The sequence below is a fragment of the Glandiceps talaboti genome, chromosome 9, assembly GCF_964340395.1.
Source record: "Glandiceps talaboti chromosome 9, keGlaTala1.1, whole genome shotgun sequence".
NCBI lineage: Eukaryota > Metazoa > Hemichordata > Enteropneusta > Spengelidae > Glandiceps > Glandiceps talaboti.
In genome coordinates this window covers 2,682,828-2,699,689 of record NC_135557.1, presented here as the reverse complement: position 1 = coordinate 2,699,689, position 16,862 = coordinate 2,682,828, and the positions used below count along the sequence as shown (strand labels likewise).

The 16,862-nt window shown below is 38.4% G+C and overlaps 1 protein-coding gene across 1 annotated transcript in view; it reads right to left on the bottom strand.

The window, feature by feature from the left end:
• The window catches only part of LOC144439716 (BOS complex subunit NOMO1-like), a 90,735-nt gene extending 74,701 nt beyond the window's left edge, over positions 1 to 16,034 (bottom strand). The window contains exons 1-3 of the mRNA XM_078128949.1: positions 15,864 to 16,034; positions 9,142 to 9,231; positions 7,572 to 7,617 (exon numbers count right to left, since the gene is read on the bottom strand). Coding sequence (XP_077985075.1) covers positions 7,572 to 7,617; positions 9,142 to 9,231; positions 15,864 to 15,992 — 265 coding nt within the window. The 5' untranslated portion in view covers positions 15,993 to 16,034. The remainder of the gene's footprint in view (positions 1 to 7,571; positions 7,618 to 9,141; positions 9,232 to 15,863) is intronic.
• Positions 16,035 to 16,862: the final 828 nt, after the last annotated feature.

The window sequence follows — 16,862 nt, the reverse complement described above, 5'->3', positions numbered from 1 at the left end:
TGTACTACACTCATAAAAGTACAGCCACAGAGATACTGTACTACACTCATAAAAGTACAGCCACAGAGATACTGTACTACACTCATAAAAGTACAGCCATAGAGATACTGTACTACACTCATAAAAGTACAGCCACAGAGATACTGTACTACACTCATAAAAGTACAGCTAGCTACAGAGATACTGTACTACACTCATAAAAGTACAGCCAAACAGATACTGTACTATACTCATAAAAGTACAGCCACAGAGATACTGTACTACACTCATAAAAGTACAGCCACAGAGATACTGTACTACACTCATAAAAGTACAGCCATAGAGATACTGTACTACACTCATAAAAGTACAGCTAGCTACAGAGATACTGTACTACACTCATAAAAGTACAGCCACAGAGATACTGTACTACACTCATAAAAGTACAGCTAGCTACAGAGATACTGTACTACACTCATAAAAGTACAGCTAGCCACAGAGATACTGTACTACACTCATAAAAGTACAGCTAGCTAGAGATACTGTACTACACTCATAAAAGTACAGCCATAGAGATACTGTACTACACTCATAAAAGTATAGCCACAGAGATACTGTACTACACTCATAAAAGTACAGCCATAGAGATACTGTACTACACTCATAAAAGTACAGCCACAGAGATACTGTACTACACTCATAAAAGTACAGCCACAGAGATACTGTACTACACTCATAAAAGTACAGCCACAGAGATACTGTACTACACTCATAAAAGTACAGCCATAGAGATACTGTACTACACTCATAAAAGTACAGCCATAGAGATACTGTACTACACTCATAAAAGTACAGCCACAGAGATACTGTACTACACTCATAAAAGTACAGCTAGCCAGAGATACTGTACTGCAGTCATAAAAGTACAGCCACAGAGATACTGTACTACACTCATAAAAGTACAGCCACAGAGATACTGTACTACAATCATAAAAGTACAGCCACAGAGATACTGTACTACACTCATAAAAGTACAGCCATAGAGATACTGTACTACACTCATAAAAGTACAGCCACAGAGATACTGTACTACACTCATAAAAGTACAGCTAGCCAAAGATACTGTACTGCACTCATAAAAGTACAGCCACAGAGATACTGTACTACACTCATAAAAGTACAGCCACAGAGATACTGTACTACAATCATAAAAGTACAGCCACAGAGATACTGTACTACACTCATAAAAGTACAGCCACAGAGATACTGTACTACACTCATAAAAGTACAGCCACGTAGATACTGTACTACACTCATAAAAGTACAGCCAAACAGATACTGTACTATACTCATAAAAGTACAGCTAGCCAGAGATACTGTACTACACTCATAAAAGTACAGCCACAGAGATACTGTACTACACTCATAAAAGTACAGCCACGTAGATACTGTACTACACTCATAAAAGTACAGCCAAACAGATACTGTACTATACTCATAAAAGTACAGCCAAACAGATACTGTACTATACTCATAAAAGTACAGCTAGCCAGAGATACTGTACTACACTCATAAAAGTACAGCTAGCCAGAGATACTGTACTACACTCATAAAAGTACAGCCATAGAGATACTGTACTACACTCATAAAAGTACAGCCACAGAGATACTGTACTACACTCATAAAAGTACAGCCACAGAGATACTGTACTACACTCATAAAAGTACAGCCACAGAGATACTGTACTACACTCATAAAAGTACAGCCATAGAGATACTGTACTACACTCATAAAAGTACAGCTAGCTACAGAGATACTGTACTACACTCATAAAAGTACAGCTAGCTACAGAGATACTGTACTACACTCATAAAAGTACAGCTAGCTACAGAGATACTGTACTACACTCATAAAAGTACAGCCATAGAGATACTGTACTACACTCATAAAAGTACAGCCACAGAGATACTGTACTACACTCATAAAAGTACAGCCACAGAGATACTGTACTACACTCATAAAAGTACAGCCATAGAGATACTGTACTACACTCATAAAAGTACAGCCACAGAGATACTGTACTACACTCATAAAAGTACAGCCACAGAGATACTGTACTACACTCATAAAAGTACAGCCACAGAGATACTGTACTACACTCATAAAAGTACAGCCACAGAGATACTGTACTACACTCATAAAAGTACAGCCATAGAGATACTGTACTACACTCATAAAAGTACAGCTAGCTACAGAGATACTGTACTACACTCATAAAAGTACAGCCACAGAGATACTGTACTACACTCATAAAAGTACAGCTAGCTACAGAGATACTGTACTACACTCATAAAAGTACAGCTAGCCACAGAGATACTGTACTACACTCATAAAAGTACAGCTAGCTAGAGATACTGTACTACACTCATAAAAGTACAGCCATAGAGATACTGTACTACACTCATAAAAGTACAGCCACAGAGATACTGTACTACACTCATAAAAGTACAGCCACAGAGATACTGTACTACACTCATAAAAGTACAGCCACAGAGATACTGTACTACACTCATAAAAGTACAGCCACAGAGATACTGTACTACACTCATAAAAGTACAGCCACAGAGATACTGTACTACACTCATAAAAGTACAGCCATAGAGATACTGTACTACACTCATAAAAGTACAGCCACAGAGATACTGTACTACACTCATAAAAGTACAGCTAGCTACAGAGATACTGTACTACACTCATAAAAGTACAGCCACAGAGATACTGTACTATACTCATAAAAGTACAGCCACAGAGATACTGTACTACACTCATAAAAGTACAGCCACAGAGATACTGTACTACACTCATAAAAGTACAGCCATAGAGATACTGTACTACACTCATAAAAGTACAGCTAGCTACAGAGATACTGTACTACACTCATAAAAGTACAGCCACAGAGATACTGTACTACACTCATAAAAGTACAGCTAGCTACAGAGATACTGTACTACACTCATAAAAGTACAGCTAGCCACAGAGATACTGTACTACACTCATAAAAGTACAGCTAGCTAGAGATACTGTACTACACTCATAAAAGTACAGCCATAGAGATACTGTACTACACTCATAAAAGTACAGCCACAGAGATACTGTACTACACTCATAAAAGTACAGCCATAGAGATACTGTACTACACTCATAAAAGTACAGCCACAGAGATACTGTACTACACTCATAAAAGTACAGCCACAGAGATACTGTACTACACTCATAAAAGTACAGCCACAGAGATACTGTACTACACTCATAAAAGTACAGCCACAGAGATACTGTACTACACTCATAAAAGTACAGCCATAGAGATACTGTACTACACTCATAAAAGTACAGCCATAGAGATACTGTACTACACTCATAAAAGTACAGCCATAGAGATACTGTACTACACTCATAAAAGTACAGCCACAGAGATACTGTACTACACTCATAAAAGTACAGCCACAGAGATACTGTACTATACTCATAAAAGTACAGCCACAGAGATATACTGTACTACAAATGTACACTCATAACTACATTGTACCACAGAGATACTGTACTACAAATGTACACTCATAACTACATTGTACCACAGAGATACTGTACTACAAATGTACACTCATAACTACATTGTACCACAGAGATACTGTACTACAAATGTACACTCATAACTACATTGTACCACAGAGATACTGTACTACACTCATAAAAGTACAGCCACAGAGATACTGTACTACACTCATAAAAGTACAGCCATAGAGATACTGTACTACACTCATAAAAGTACAGCCATAGAGATACTGTACTACACTCATAAAAGTACAGCCACAGAGATACTGTACTACACTCATAAAAGTACAGCCAAACAGATACTGCACTACACTCATAAAAGTACAGCCACAGAGATACTGTACTACACTCATAAAAGTACAGCCACAGAGATACTGTACTACACTCATAAAAGTACAGCCACAGAGATACTGTACTACACTCATAAAAGTACAGCCATAGAGATACTGTACTACACTCATAAAAGTACAGCCATAGAGATACTGTACTACACTCATAAAAGTACAGCCATAGAGATACTGTACTACACTCATAAAAGTACAGCCATAGAGATACTGTACTACACTCATAAAAGTACAGCCACAGAGATACTGTACTATACTCATAAAAGTACAGCCACAGAGATACTGTACTACACTCATAAAAGTACAGCCAAACAGATACTGTACTACACTCATAAAAGTACAGCCACAGAGATACTGTACTACACTCATAAAAGTACAGCCACAGAGATACTGTACTACACTCATAAAAGTACAGCCTCAGAGATACTGTACTATACTCATAAAAGTACAGCCATAGAGATACTGTACTACACTCATAAAAGTACAGCCACAGAGATACTGTACTATACTCATAAAAGTACAGCCTCAGAGATACTGTACTACACTCATAAAAGTACAGCTAGCTACAGAGATACTGTACTACACTCATAAAAGTACAGCTAGCTACAGAGATACTGTACTACACTCATAAAAGTACAGCCATAGAGATACTGTACTATACTCATAAAAGTACAGCTAGCTACAGAGATACTGTACTATACTCATAAAAGTACAGCTAGCTACAGAGATACTGTACTACACTCATAAAAGTACAGCTAGCTACAGAGATACTGTACTATACTCATAAAAGTACAGCCATAGAGATACTGTACTATACTCATAAAAGTACAGCTAGCTACAGAGATACTGTACTACACTCATAAAAGTACAGCTAGCTACAGAGATACTGTACTACACTCATAAAAGTACAGCCTCAGAGATACTGTACTACACTCATAAAAGTACAGCTAGCTACAGAGATACTGTACTACACTCATAAAAGTACAGCTAGCTACAGAGATACTGTACTACACTCATAAAAGTACAGCTAGCTACAGAGATACTGTACTACACTCATAAAAGTACAGCCACAGAGATACTGTACTACACTCATAAAAGTACAGCCACAGAGATACTGTACTACACTCATAAAAGTACAGCCACAGAGATACTGTACTACACTCATAAAAGTACAGCCACATAGATACTGTACTACACTCATAAAAGTACAGCCAAACAGATACTGTACTACACTCATAAAAGTACAGCTAGCCACAGAGATACTGTACTACACTCATAAAAGTACAGCCATAGAGATACTGTACTACACTCATAAAAGTACAGCCATAGAGATACTGTACTACACTCATAAAAGTACAGCCATAGAGATACTGTACTACACTCATAAAAGTACAGCCACAGAGATACTGTACTACACTCATAAAAGTACAGCCATAGAGATACTGTACTACACTCATAAAAGTACAGCCACAGAGATACTGTACTACACTCATAAAAGTACAGCCACAGAGATACTGTACTACACTCATAAAAGTACAGCCACAGAGATACACTGTACTACACTCATAAAAGTACAGCCACAGAGATACTGTACTACACTCATAAAAGTACAGCCACAGAGATACACTGTACTACACTCATAAAAGTACAGCCACAGAGATACTGTACTACACTCATAAAAGTACAGCCATAGAGATACTGTACTACACTCATAAAAGTACAGCCACAGAGATACACTGTACTACACTCATAAAAGTACAGCCACAGAGATACTGTGCTATACTCATAAAAGTACAGCCACAGAGATATTGTACTACACTCATAAAAGTACAGCCATAGAGATACTGTACTATACTCATAAAAGTACAGCCACATAGATACTGTACTACACTCATAAAAGTACAGCCACAGAGATACTGTACTACACTCATAAAAGTACAGCCACAGAGATACTGTACTACACTCATAAAAGTACAGCCATAGATACTGTACTACACTCATAAAAGTACAGCCACAGAGATACACTGTACTACACTCATAAAAGTACAGCCACAGAGATACTGTACTATACTCATAAAAGTACAACCACAGAGATACTGTACTACACTCATAAAAGTACAGCTAGCCAGAGATAATGTACTACACTCATAAAAGTACAGCCACAGAGATACTGTACTACACTCATAAAAGTACAGCCACAGAGATACTGTACTACACTCATAAAAGTACAGCCACAGAGATATTGTACTACACTCATAAAAGTACAGCCACAGAGATACTGTACTACACTCATAAAAGTACAGCCATAGAGATACTGTACTACACTCATAAAAGTACAGCCACAGAGATACTGTACTACACTCATAAAAGTACAGCCACAGAGATACTGTACTATACTCATAAAAGTACAGCCATAGAGATACTGTACTACACTCATAAAAGTACAGCCACAGAGATACTGTACTATACTCATAAAAGTACAGCCATAGAGATACTGTACTACACTCATAAAAGTACAGCCAAACAGATACTGTACTACACTCATAAAAGTACAGCCACAGAGATACTGTACTACACTCATAAAAGTACAGCCACAGAGATACTGTACTACACTCATAAAAGTACAGCCATAGAGATACTGTACTATACTCATAAAAGTACAGCCACAGAGATACTGTACTACACTCATAAAAGTACAGCCATAGAGATACTGTACTACACTCATAAAAGTACAGCCACAGAGATACTGTACTGCACTCATAAAAGTACAGCCACAGAGATACTGTACTACACTCATAAAAGTACAGCCACAGAGATACTGTACTACACTCATAAAAGTACAGCCATAGAGATACTGTACTACACTCATAAAAGTACAGCCATAGAGATACTGTACTATACTCATAAAAGTACAGCCACAGAGATACTGTACTACACTCATAAAAGTACAGCTAGCTACAGAGATACTGTACTATACTCATAAAAGTACAGCCATAGAGATACTGTACTACACTCATAAAAGTACAGCCACAGAGATACTGTACTACACTCATAAAAGTACAGCCACAGAGATACTGTACTATACTCATAAAAGTACAGCCACAGAGATACTGTACTACACTCATAAAAGTACAGCCAGAGATACTGTACTACACTCATAAAAGTACAGCCACAGAAATACTGTACTACACTCATAAAAGTACAGCCATAGAGATACTGTACTACAAATGTACACTCATAACTACATTGTACCACAGAGATACTGCAATGACTCATTCATAAACCCTAAGTATAAAGTATAACACACTTGTGCTCACATATCGTGATTCTGTCATACATGTATTGTTCCCAATTGACAGCTATATATCATACATGTATTGTTCCCAATTGACAGCTATATATCATACATGTATTGTTCCCAATTGACAGCTATATATCATACATGTATTGTTCCCAATTGACAGCTATATATCATACATGTATTGTTCCCAATTGACAGCTATATATCATACATGTATTGTTCCCAATTGACAGCTATATATCATACATGTATTGTTCCCAATTGACAGCTATATATCATATATGGAAACAATTTAACTTTTCACTTGCACAAGTCATCAAAGAGAAGTAACTTACCAAAATTCCATCCAGCTGGAGGTTCCACTCTTAATATAAAATCTCCCTGTGGTGTAAAGAAAACTGTTTTATTAAACATCTGATGATAAATTTATCTGTTACATGCTTTGTACATGTATGTGTAGCTCCATATTATAGGAACATCTAAGTATTTTTATGTACATGTATTAGAATCCACCCATCCACTATGACTAAATCAGTAGAAACAAGAATCCACCCATCCACTATGACTAAATCAGTAGAAACAAGAATCCACCCATCCACTATGACTAAATCAGTGGACACAAGAATCCACCCATCCACTATGACTAAATCAGTGGACACAAGAATCCACCCATCCACTATGACTAAATCAGTAGAAACAAGAATCCACCCATCCACTATGACTAAATCAGTAGACACAAGAATCCACCCATCCACTATGACTAAATCAGTAGAAACAAGAATCCACCCATCCACTATGACTAAATCAGTGGACACAAGAATCCACCCATCCACTATGACTAAATCAGTAGAAACAAGAATCCACCCATCTACTGTGACTAAATCAGTGGACACAAGAATCCACCCATCCACTATGACTAAATCAGTAGAAACAAGAATCCACCCATCCACTGTGACTAAATCAGTAGAAACAAGAATCCACCCATCCACTATGACTAAATCAGTGGACACAAGAATCCACCCATCCACTATGACTAAATCAGTGGACACAAGAATCCACCCATCCACTATGACTAAATCAGTAGAAACAAGAATCCACCCATCCACTATGACTAAATCAGTGGACACAAGAATCCACCCATCCACTATGACTAAATCAGTAGAAACAAGAATCCACCCATCTACTGTGACTAAATCAGTAGAAACAAGAATCCACCCATCCACTATGACTAAATCAGTGGACACAAGAATCCACCCATCCACTATGACTAAATCAGTGGACACAAGAATCCACCCATCCACTATGACAAAATCAGTAGAAACAAGAATCCACCCATCCACTATGACTAAATCAGTAGAAACAAGAATCCACCCATCCACTATGACTAAATCAGTGGATACAAGAATCCACCCATCCACTATGACTAAATCAGTGGACACAAGAATCCACCCATCTACTGTGACTAAATCAGTAGAAACAAGAATCCACCCATTCACTATGACTAAATCATTGAAAGATATACAGACTATTCACACTGAAACTAAGGAAACAGATATTCATAGAACACAGTCATTTCAAATACTTTACTTCTCTGTAGCAATGATGGGGTGATTGACAGCACATACATGTAAATGCTACAATTAGCTTTCTTTTGATTGGCCACTCTGAAGGTCAAGGGTCATTGCATGTGATTACATGTATATCTGCCAAGATACATGTACTTGAATGGAAGCTCTACATGTGTATTAAAGATTTGGATTAATGTAACAAGGGGTGTGATACGGAAAATTATTGCCCAGGTTCAATGCACATGCTCTCCACCGAGTTGCACTGGAATTGATACTGGGTATACATGTATGATAATATCATTAGCAAATAGTACATAATGTCATACAAATATCTTACCTTGTCATAGATTGGAATGAGGAAATATCCATTGTTAGGCGCACAGTCTGTTTGGTACTTTAAGCTGCCTTGTTTGGTATACAACTTTACCTAAATAACAAGAAAATATCAAAGTTCACACAAACCAATAAATATATAAAATAATATAAATACAATAAATATCACGGTTTAATAATGTGAAGTCACACATGAGGGCAAAACCAGTTTATGGAGAGTTGATTGACAGACAACATGTTTTATGAATGTTGATTGTTATAAAGAGAGAATGACTGATTTAAACTAGGTACAAATGTACAATGTAAGAACTACTGGTGCTGCCATCCCAGTCACCACTGCCACTGCCTCCGCCCCCACCACCACCAACACCACTACCACCACCCCCACCACCACCACCACCACTACCACCACCCCCCCACCACCACCACCACCACCCCCACCACTACCACCACTACTACCAACACCACTACCACCACCACTACCACCACCACCACCACCACCACCACCACCCCCACCACTACCACCACTACTACCCCCACCACTACCACCACCCCCACCATCACCACCCCCACCACTACCACCACCCCCACCACTACCACCACCACCACCCCCACCACTACCACCACTACTACCACCACCACCACCACCACTACCACCACCACTACCACCACCACCACCACCACTACCACCACCACCACTACTACCACCACCACCAGCACCACCACCACCAGCACCACCACCACTACCACCACCACCACCACCACCACCACCCCTACCACCAGCACCACCACCACCACCACCACCACTACCACTAGTACTAGTTACTACAGACTGATTTAACTACATTTGCAGCAGGGTTTTACATGATGCAATATATTGTGTCCTTTACGCATAATGATGGACTTGGAACCCCAATAAAAATTCCGGCATAGTTAATATCCCCCTCCGTTTTAACGTGCTCACATCTGATTACTAACTACATCGAAAGACCCTGATTTGAAATGGAACACTTTGGAATCTCATTATTTATTCATACAATGTAAGGACACGACCGTCATGGAGTTCGAATACATTGAAAAGGTACTTATTCACCAGATACATGGAGTTGACTGTATTGGTACTAATAATACTTCATGAAACTCATGGCATAAGTCATAACAGTCCACAAGAAAATTGGTATCAATGCAAAATTGAGGAGGTGTAGCAAAAGGGGGAAAATAGACTGAATCATCTAAGACTGAACAGCAGGTTAATTTATTATACTGGTTGACCCTGTCATTGATGACTTGTATTTCCTGGATCACAGCCAAAAAGTTTATTCCAGGAGCTGCTGGTAAAATGTAAACTACATGAACATGTTGAACATAATAAAGTTGTTATTTCTAATCATGACTGAATAAAGACTGGACTTAAAGTAATATTTATTTGTTTTTTCATTTGCCGATTCAATTCAATTAATTTTAAATTCAATTCAATTTTGTTCTTATTTTGATGTCCATTGTCCTATTACCTCATTTATCAGACATCGATTTCTTAATTTTGTGAATGACCCCCAGATTTGCAGTTGGGGTCCCCAAATTTTCAGACCTTGGGTCCCAAGGACCCCCATAATCCAAAAGTGATGTAAAACCCTGTGTAGATACATGTACATGTACATTTGTAAGTTTACTCCTACTACTACTAATACATGTACATGTACTACTAATCTTCTTGCTCCCTGGTAAGACAAAGCTGCAACCAATGTCATGTAAGGACTAAGTCACATCTACATGTAAGGACTAAGTCACGTCTACATGTAAGGACTAAGTCACGTCTACATGTAAGGACTAAGTCACATCTACATGTAAGGACTAAGTCACATCTACATCTAAGGACTAAGTCACATCTACATCTAAGGACTAAGTCACATCTACATGTAAGGACTAAGTCACATCTACATCTAAGGACTAAGTCACGTCTACATGTACAAATGTAAGGACTAATGCCTAATCAAACACCAAGACATTTTGTGAAATTATGAACCACATTTCAAAATGATCAGAATGTTCATGTACATTCAGACATCAAATTGGATATCATTTTACTTTTTATCACTGTTTAAAATTTTGCATTTTGGAAAACTGTGATTATAACCTCGTCTTTACCAAGTCTTTCTTGTGTCTGTATATTGACTAGCTATTGTAAGTTAAACCATTGGTGTAGGGTCTATGGTTAAACCATTGGTGTAGGGTCTATGGTTAAAGGCCAAGGTCAAAACAGGCTATGTGCCCACGCTACGGAAGTAGGTTTGCGCATGTGCATCGGAATACGTTTGTTTATCTGGGAGGAGCATTTGGTAAATCCGACCCAGGTAGTTTATCAACATATTAGTGGCTGTTCACACATATTGGTTACATGTAGTTCTTGCCTAATCCGAAGAGTCCCTTGTTATATTTTTTTCAAGTCTAGCGGCAGTGTTTCTGCTACGTTTTTTTCCGGTGCGTACGTACAGCCAGACACCCAGGCTGGGTGAAACACGTATTACATTCTATAAACTTATACGTATAAATTATAACCAGAAAAATTATATTTTGAGGGACCTGTTCTAACAGTGTACACGATCCAAACACTATTACACAGTGACAATTTGTATCATTGAAATTGTAAACTGAAATTCTTGGGTACGAACAAACTTACTTACTTGTATCATTTGTACAAGGTACTAGATTACAGTTGCACACGTACACACTGGTGTCGGCATTTGGTCGATCGTTATCACACCAAAATCGTTAGATAGATGAGAATTTTTTTTACCAATTACATGTAGGTCGTGTTTTGACAACATAATCGTGAAAACTTCAAAATTAACTTCACAAGTATCGCACGGGTTAGAGCGGACTAAGCTTTGCACTTCCATACTTACTGTACACTAGGTAGCTAGCTACGTGCGATCTCGAGTTTGGTAGAAATGTCATTGATGTTCCCGTTATTTTCCTTCCGTGTTCTAATTCATTGAAAGTATCTGTTATGGCTGTTTTATGATTGATTAAACTTGTATTTCCAAACCCAATGTCCCGTCTCAGAAAACAGTCAATAAAATCACAAACATGTGTTTCTCCGAGTTATCCCGATGTGTACGAGTACCACCCCAGCTATTTCAAAACAAACGCATAAATGCATACGTCGTGATGGGGTGAGTACGGACTCTTGTTTGGTCTCCGCTCTGTCTCTGTGCGTATGTTTGACTACGATGTCAGTCGATGTCATTTACATGACGAGGATTATTGCTGGATAGTGCCAAACATATGGAAACGATTTTTGAGAAATCTGGAAAGAATTTAATACGATTTCTCAACTTTCAAATTTGAATGAAACAAATATTTATGATGCCTCCATGATTGTACTTGTAGTCTTGTCAGTTCGCATTACGTTCATCTCCACAACATGCACAGAGCTAGAGATCGTAGAGAACAGTCGACAGGTATAGGAACTAGACTAGGCAGTGATGTATGATCTATGTGTACAACATAGACAGTTGTCCTTGAAACTTGATGATCATTACAGAAATAAAAGAGCTGCCAACGTTAGATTTGTTTATGAATTATATCACTCGTTTATCAGTATCAAATGTTGCACTAAATGTTTCAAACATGTCTTGCTTTGGGGTCATCAGAAAATTTAACTGAAAATATGGGAATTCTTGATCGAAATACATTCAGTCATAAAATCCTCAGGTTTCTGACAATTTCCAATACTTGTTACAGGAAAGGCTGCATTCCAAGAATATTTGGTTAGCTACATGTATTACATCTGATGCCATATACGTGACACGCACGATCATAGTCCAGTTTGCACCACATGGTGTGCCTTGCCTCCTGTACACGTACCGTACGTCTATCTTGTCTGTCAGTGCTACATTTTGCTTCCTCTCTTCATTTTTCTCAGATGTTTTAAGAATTTGAAAATAGTCAGTGTCCGATCGACAAAATTTCTTTCCGCTGAAGTTTAGAAAACATTTAATTATACTCTACGTAAACGTCGTGTTGTTGCATCATACATCGTGAGACGTCAGTACTCACATTGACTTCACACTTCGCTTCGCGCTTCCTTCAACGTCCGGTCCCTATGAAACTAGTTCGAAGGCTTTCGCTAGCGATAGCGTGGCCAGTCTTGTTTTACCGCGTAATCCTCAAATGTTTTCCAAATAATTATGAATTTATTTATTTATTTATTTTTTTTACACTTTGGGTACTTACTTGCTATTAGTACTTTTAGGAAACTCGTATTTAATTTTCCGACCTTAGAATTTTTTTCAATGGTCGTCAGGTTTTAGTACTTTCCTTAGCTTAGCCGGTCCCACAACTAAACTGTTGTGGTTATAAGTTATAGCTGGGCATTATGACCGGTAGGTAACCGGCTATTATATACATCACTGCCTACTAGGTATAGGTATGTCAACGACACAACTACTTGACAGAAAACACTTGTCGCGTGCACAAAAAGTTGTATGAAATTGTGATTTTACTATTAAAGGAGTGTAGCAACCCAGAACGTACATCGATCAAACTGAGAAACATTTTGGTTTCATTTTATGTCATTCTATTTCAGTAACAATGTATCATTTTCACGTACCGTTCGCACATGTGAGCTTGATTTTAGGCAAAATATCGGGCTAACAGAGTGCACACAGACTCTTTTGTTCGCTTGTATTGTTTGCATTCGGTATTTGGCATTTCGCACGTTGTTTATTTGCATCATTCACAGTGTCTTATCATGCTTTGTGTAACTTGTAAGCCTAATTGACAACTGGCCAACAGTTTTTACTAGACAAATTTGAAACAAATTTTGGGTCAGTTTGACGGTAAACCTGCTATATTGGCTACCAAACTTAGTCAACGTCAGTTATTTCTACTCATGTTGCATCACTATATATTTACAAACAGTATATATGAAATATGAGAGCCATGTGAAACTTTTTCAGTGCAAAATTGGATGAAGACATGAGGGCAAAGTCAGTGCTCCTTACAGCAGTTTGAATTTCCCGCATATGCATACATTACCTATAATCCTCTTTATATAGTGGACCTTGGCCTTTAAACCATTGGTGTAGGGTCTATGGTTAAACCATTGGTGTAGGGTCTATGGTTAAACCATTGGTGTAGGGTCTATGGTTAAACCATTGGTGTAGGGTCTATGGTTAAACCTTGCAAATCTTCCTCTTTGCCACCAACTGGAATTTTTCTACAATGTACGTGTAGTTTTATCATGTCTTTGCTATGTACATGTACATGTTTGATATTTGACTCAACAACATTCATGAAATATCCTTGCTTGATTACAAATGTACTGAAGTCAACCTTTTTTATTTTCCAATACATTAACTGTATAATATTTGACAGCAATGTTGGCTTCTAAAATGTTTTCGATATAATTTTGAACTCTATATTATTTCAATTTTTTATGGTGACCAGGTCTTTTTTTTTTCATAGGTTTTAAATGAGAATAGTTTGGAGTTTTGTTGACCAAAGTAACACTAACAGCAAAAGTTTTTAGACTTTTATATTAGCAAGACATGTACAGTAGCTTTAATATGTGCTAAGTACACACATGTACTTACATACTTCTATTAAATGACATTAAAAGACAAGTCACACACATTGTTACTGTCAAACTACTATTCATTTGGCAGTCGAGAAGATATGTACGGACATTTCATGAAATCTAACTCTACATGCAAGTAAAAACGTGTTAACCGCCGGTGAAACAAAGAGAAGTGCAATCGAATCGTACATGTATCTATTAGTATCTACATAGGTACAGTTAGTGTAACAAAGAACTGCCACACAAGTGTACATACACGCCATGTACACAGATAATGAGTCCAAACGAGCATGGAACATTGGAAGTGGGTTATACTTCCATGGGCATATAGCGAGGTGTGTGTGTGGATTAGTGCTGTTAGTAGACAGAGTAGTTGGGATTCAATTCTGACACTGTCCCTTGCCTTCTTTACTAGTAATTAAGTGCTAAATGTAATCTTGAAAAATGAAGGAGATAGGGACAATGCCAAAATCCAGTCCCGTACTCCGTCTGCAGGTGTAAGCATTACGAAGACTACAAACGTAGGCTATAGACCACCGACCAGAGTAGCTGCAATAATTGTAGCGTTTGATGTGATTTTGAGGGCTTTTTCGTCTGTTTTTGTGCCTTTTTTCGTTCCGACGTTTTACCCGAATCAAACGCTACAATTCCTCTAATGCAAATGCAAATAGACGAGACCACATTGAAAATGTGAGCGAGGGGGTTCTACTTCCATGTTCCATGGGTCAACGTACTACCCGTTTCAAACTGCTGCATGCCTTGCTACATTTGTCGATTTTGACGGAATTGGGGTACCTCTGATTACTTCTTTGGTCTTGACGGCTCTGTAATTAATGTTGGCGTTAGGAAATGTACGATATTTTGCCAGGTAAGGCGTAATTTAGCAGAAAGGTCCGTCCAACTTTGCGATTCAGATCTGAATCGCTTCCGTCTATTTGCATTTGCATTAGAGGAATTATAGCGTTTGATTCGGGTTAAACGTCGGAACGAAAAACGGCACAAAAACAGACGAAAAAGCCCTCAAAATCATATCAAACGCTACAATTATTGCAGCTACTACGACCAGAGCTGCTGGCACCGCCAGTAGCCTGAGTAGGTGTGGATATCAATCAGAATATATATACAATACATCAAGGTGTTCTTACCTCTACGAGAGAAAAATTAATCTCAACGTCTGATTTCACAAATCCTCCACAACCGAGAAAATCCTGGGCTGCTGTGATTACAAAATTTGTAAATAATAGAGATAAGATACAGTACCGAAATACAACCATTATTGAGCGATTTCAATATACATGTGTATATATAAAGATGGCGTTGTGCGTTGCATTATGGGTACGGGGAACACCGTCTGTCGTGTTCCGGTATCATGGTCTGGGTCATCCTCGGTCAGGTCACCTTTTATCAACAACAACAGTCTGTGAGTCTTACCACAGTGCAAAACAATACAACCCATAACATAACACCAAAGTAAAACATTTTCTGTATGTACCACAATCATTTATACCATGCATGTCAAGGTAGAGTTGACTTGTCAGACAGAGGTCAGAGGCCTCCTCTGTCTGAGAAGTCAACTCTACCCCCAATGGCCCTCAACTCAAGTCAAATTCACAATTGGCCACAAGTCGTTCACCTTCATAACGTGTATAGGTGCATTGTCAACTACAACTGTGTTTCCAGGTGCTAGAGCTGGTTGCCCGTCAACAGTATAAGCTTCAGCGGCCTCAACAAAATATCTTGGATGTTCATTAGTGTTACCTGGAACATCACTGTACTTCACGCCGTCAAATCCGATTGTCACGTACTTGCCCAGTTCTACCTCCACGGTTCTACACAGTTCTACCTCCACGGTTCTACACAGTTCTACCTCCACGGTTCTACACAGTTCTACCTCCACGGTTCTACACAGTTCTACGGAAAAAAAAGCCTTAAGTGAAGACTATCGTCAACAAGTAGTTACAGAATTGGAAGTTTGTGGATGCAACAAAACAACTGGAGTGTGTCTACTACTTAGTTTTTCAAAAGTGGCGGAGAAAACGGTCTGTCCACAACACTACAGTAAAGAATGCGTTGACAAAATTTTGTGAAATTGGTGAATTAAGCAGTTGTCGTCGTGGCTGTCCGCCTCCAGAGATTTTAAATCA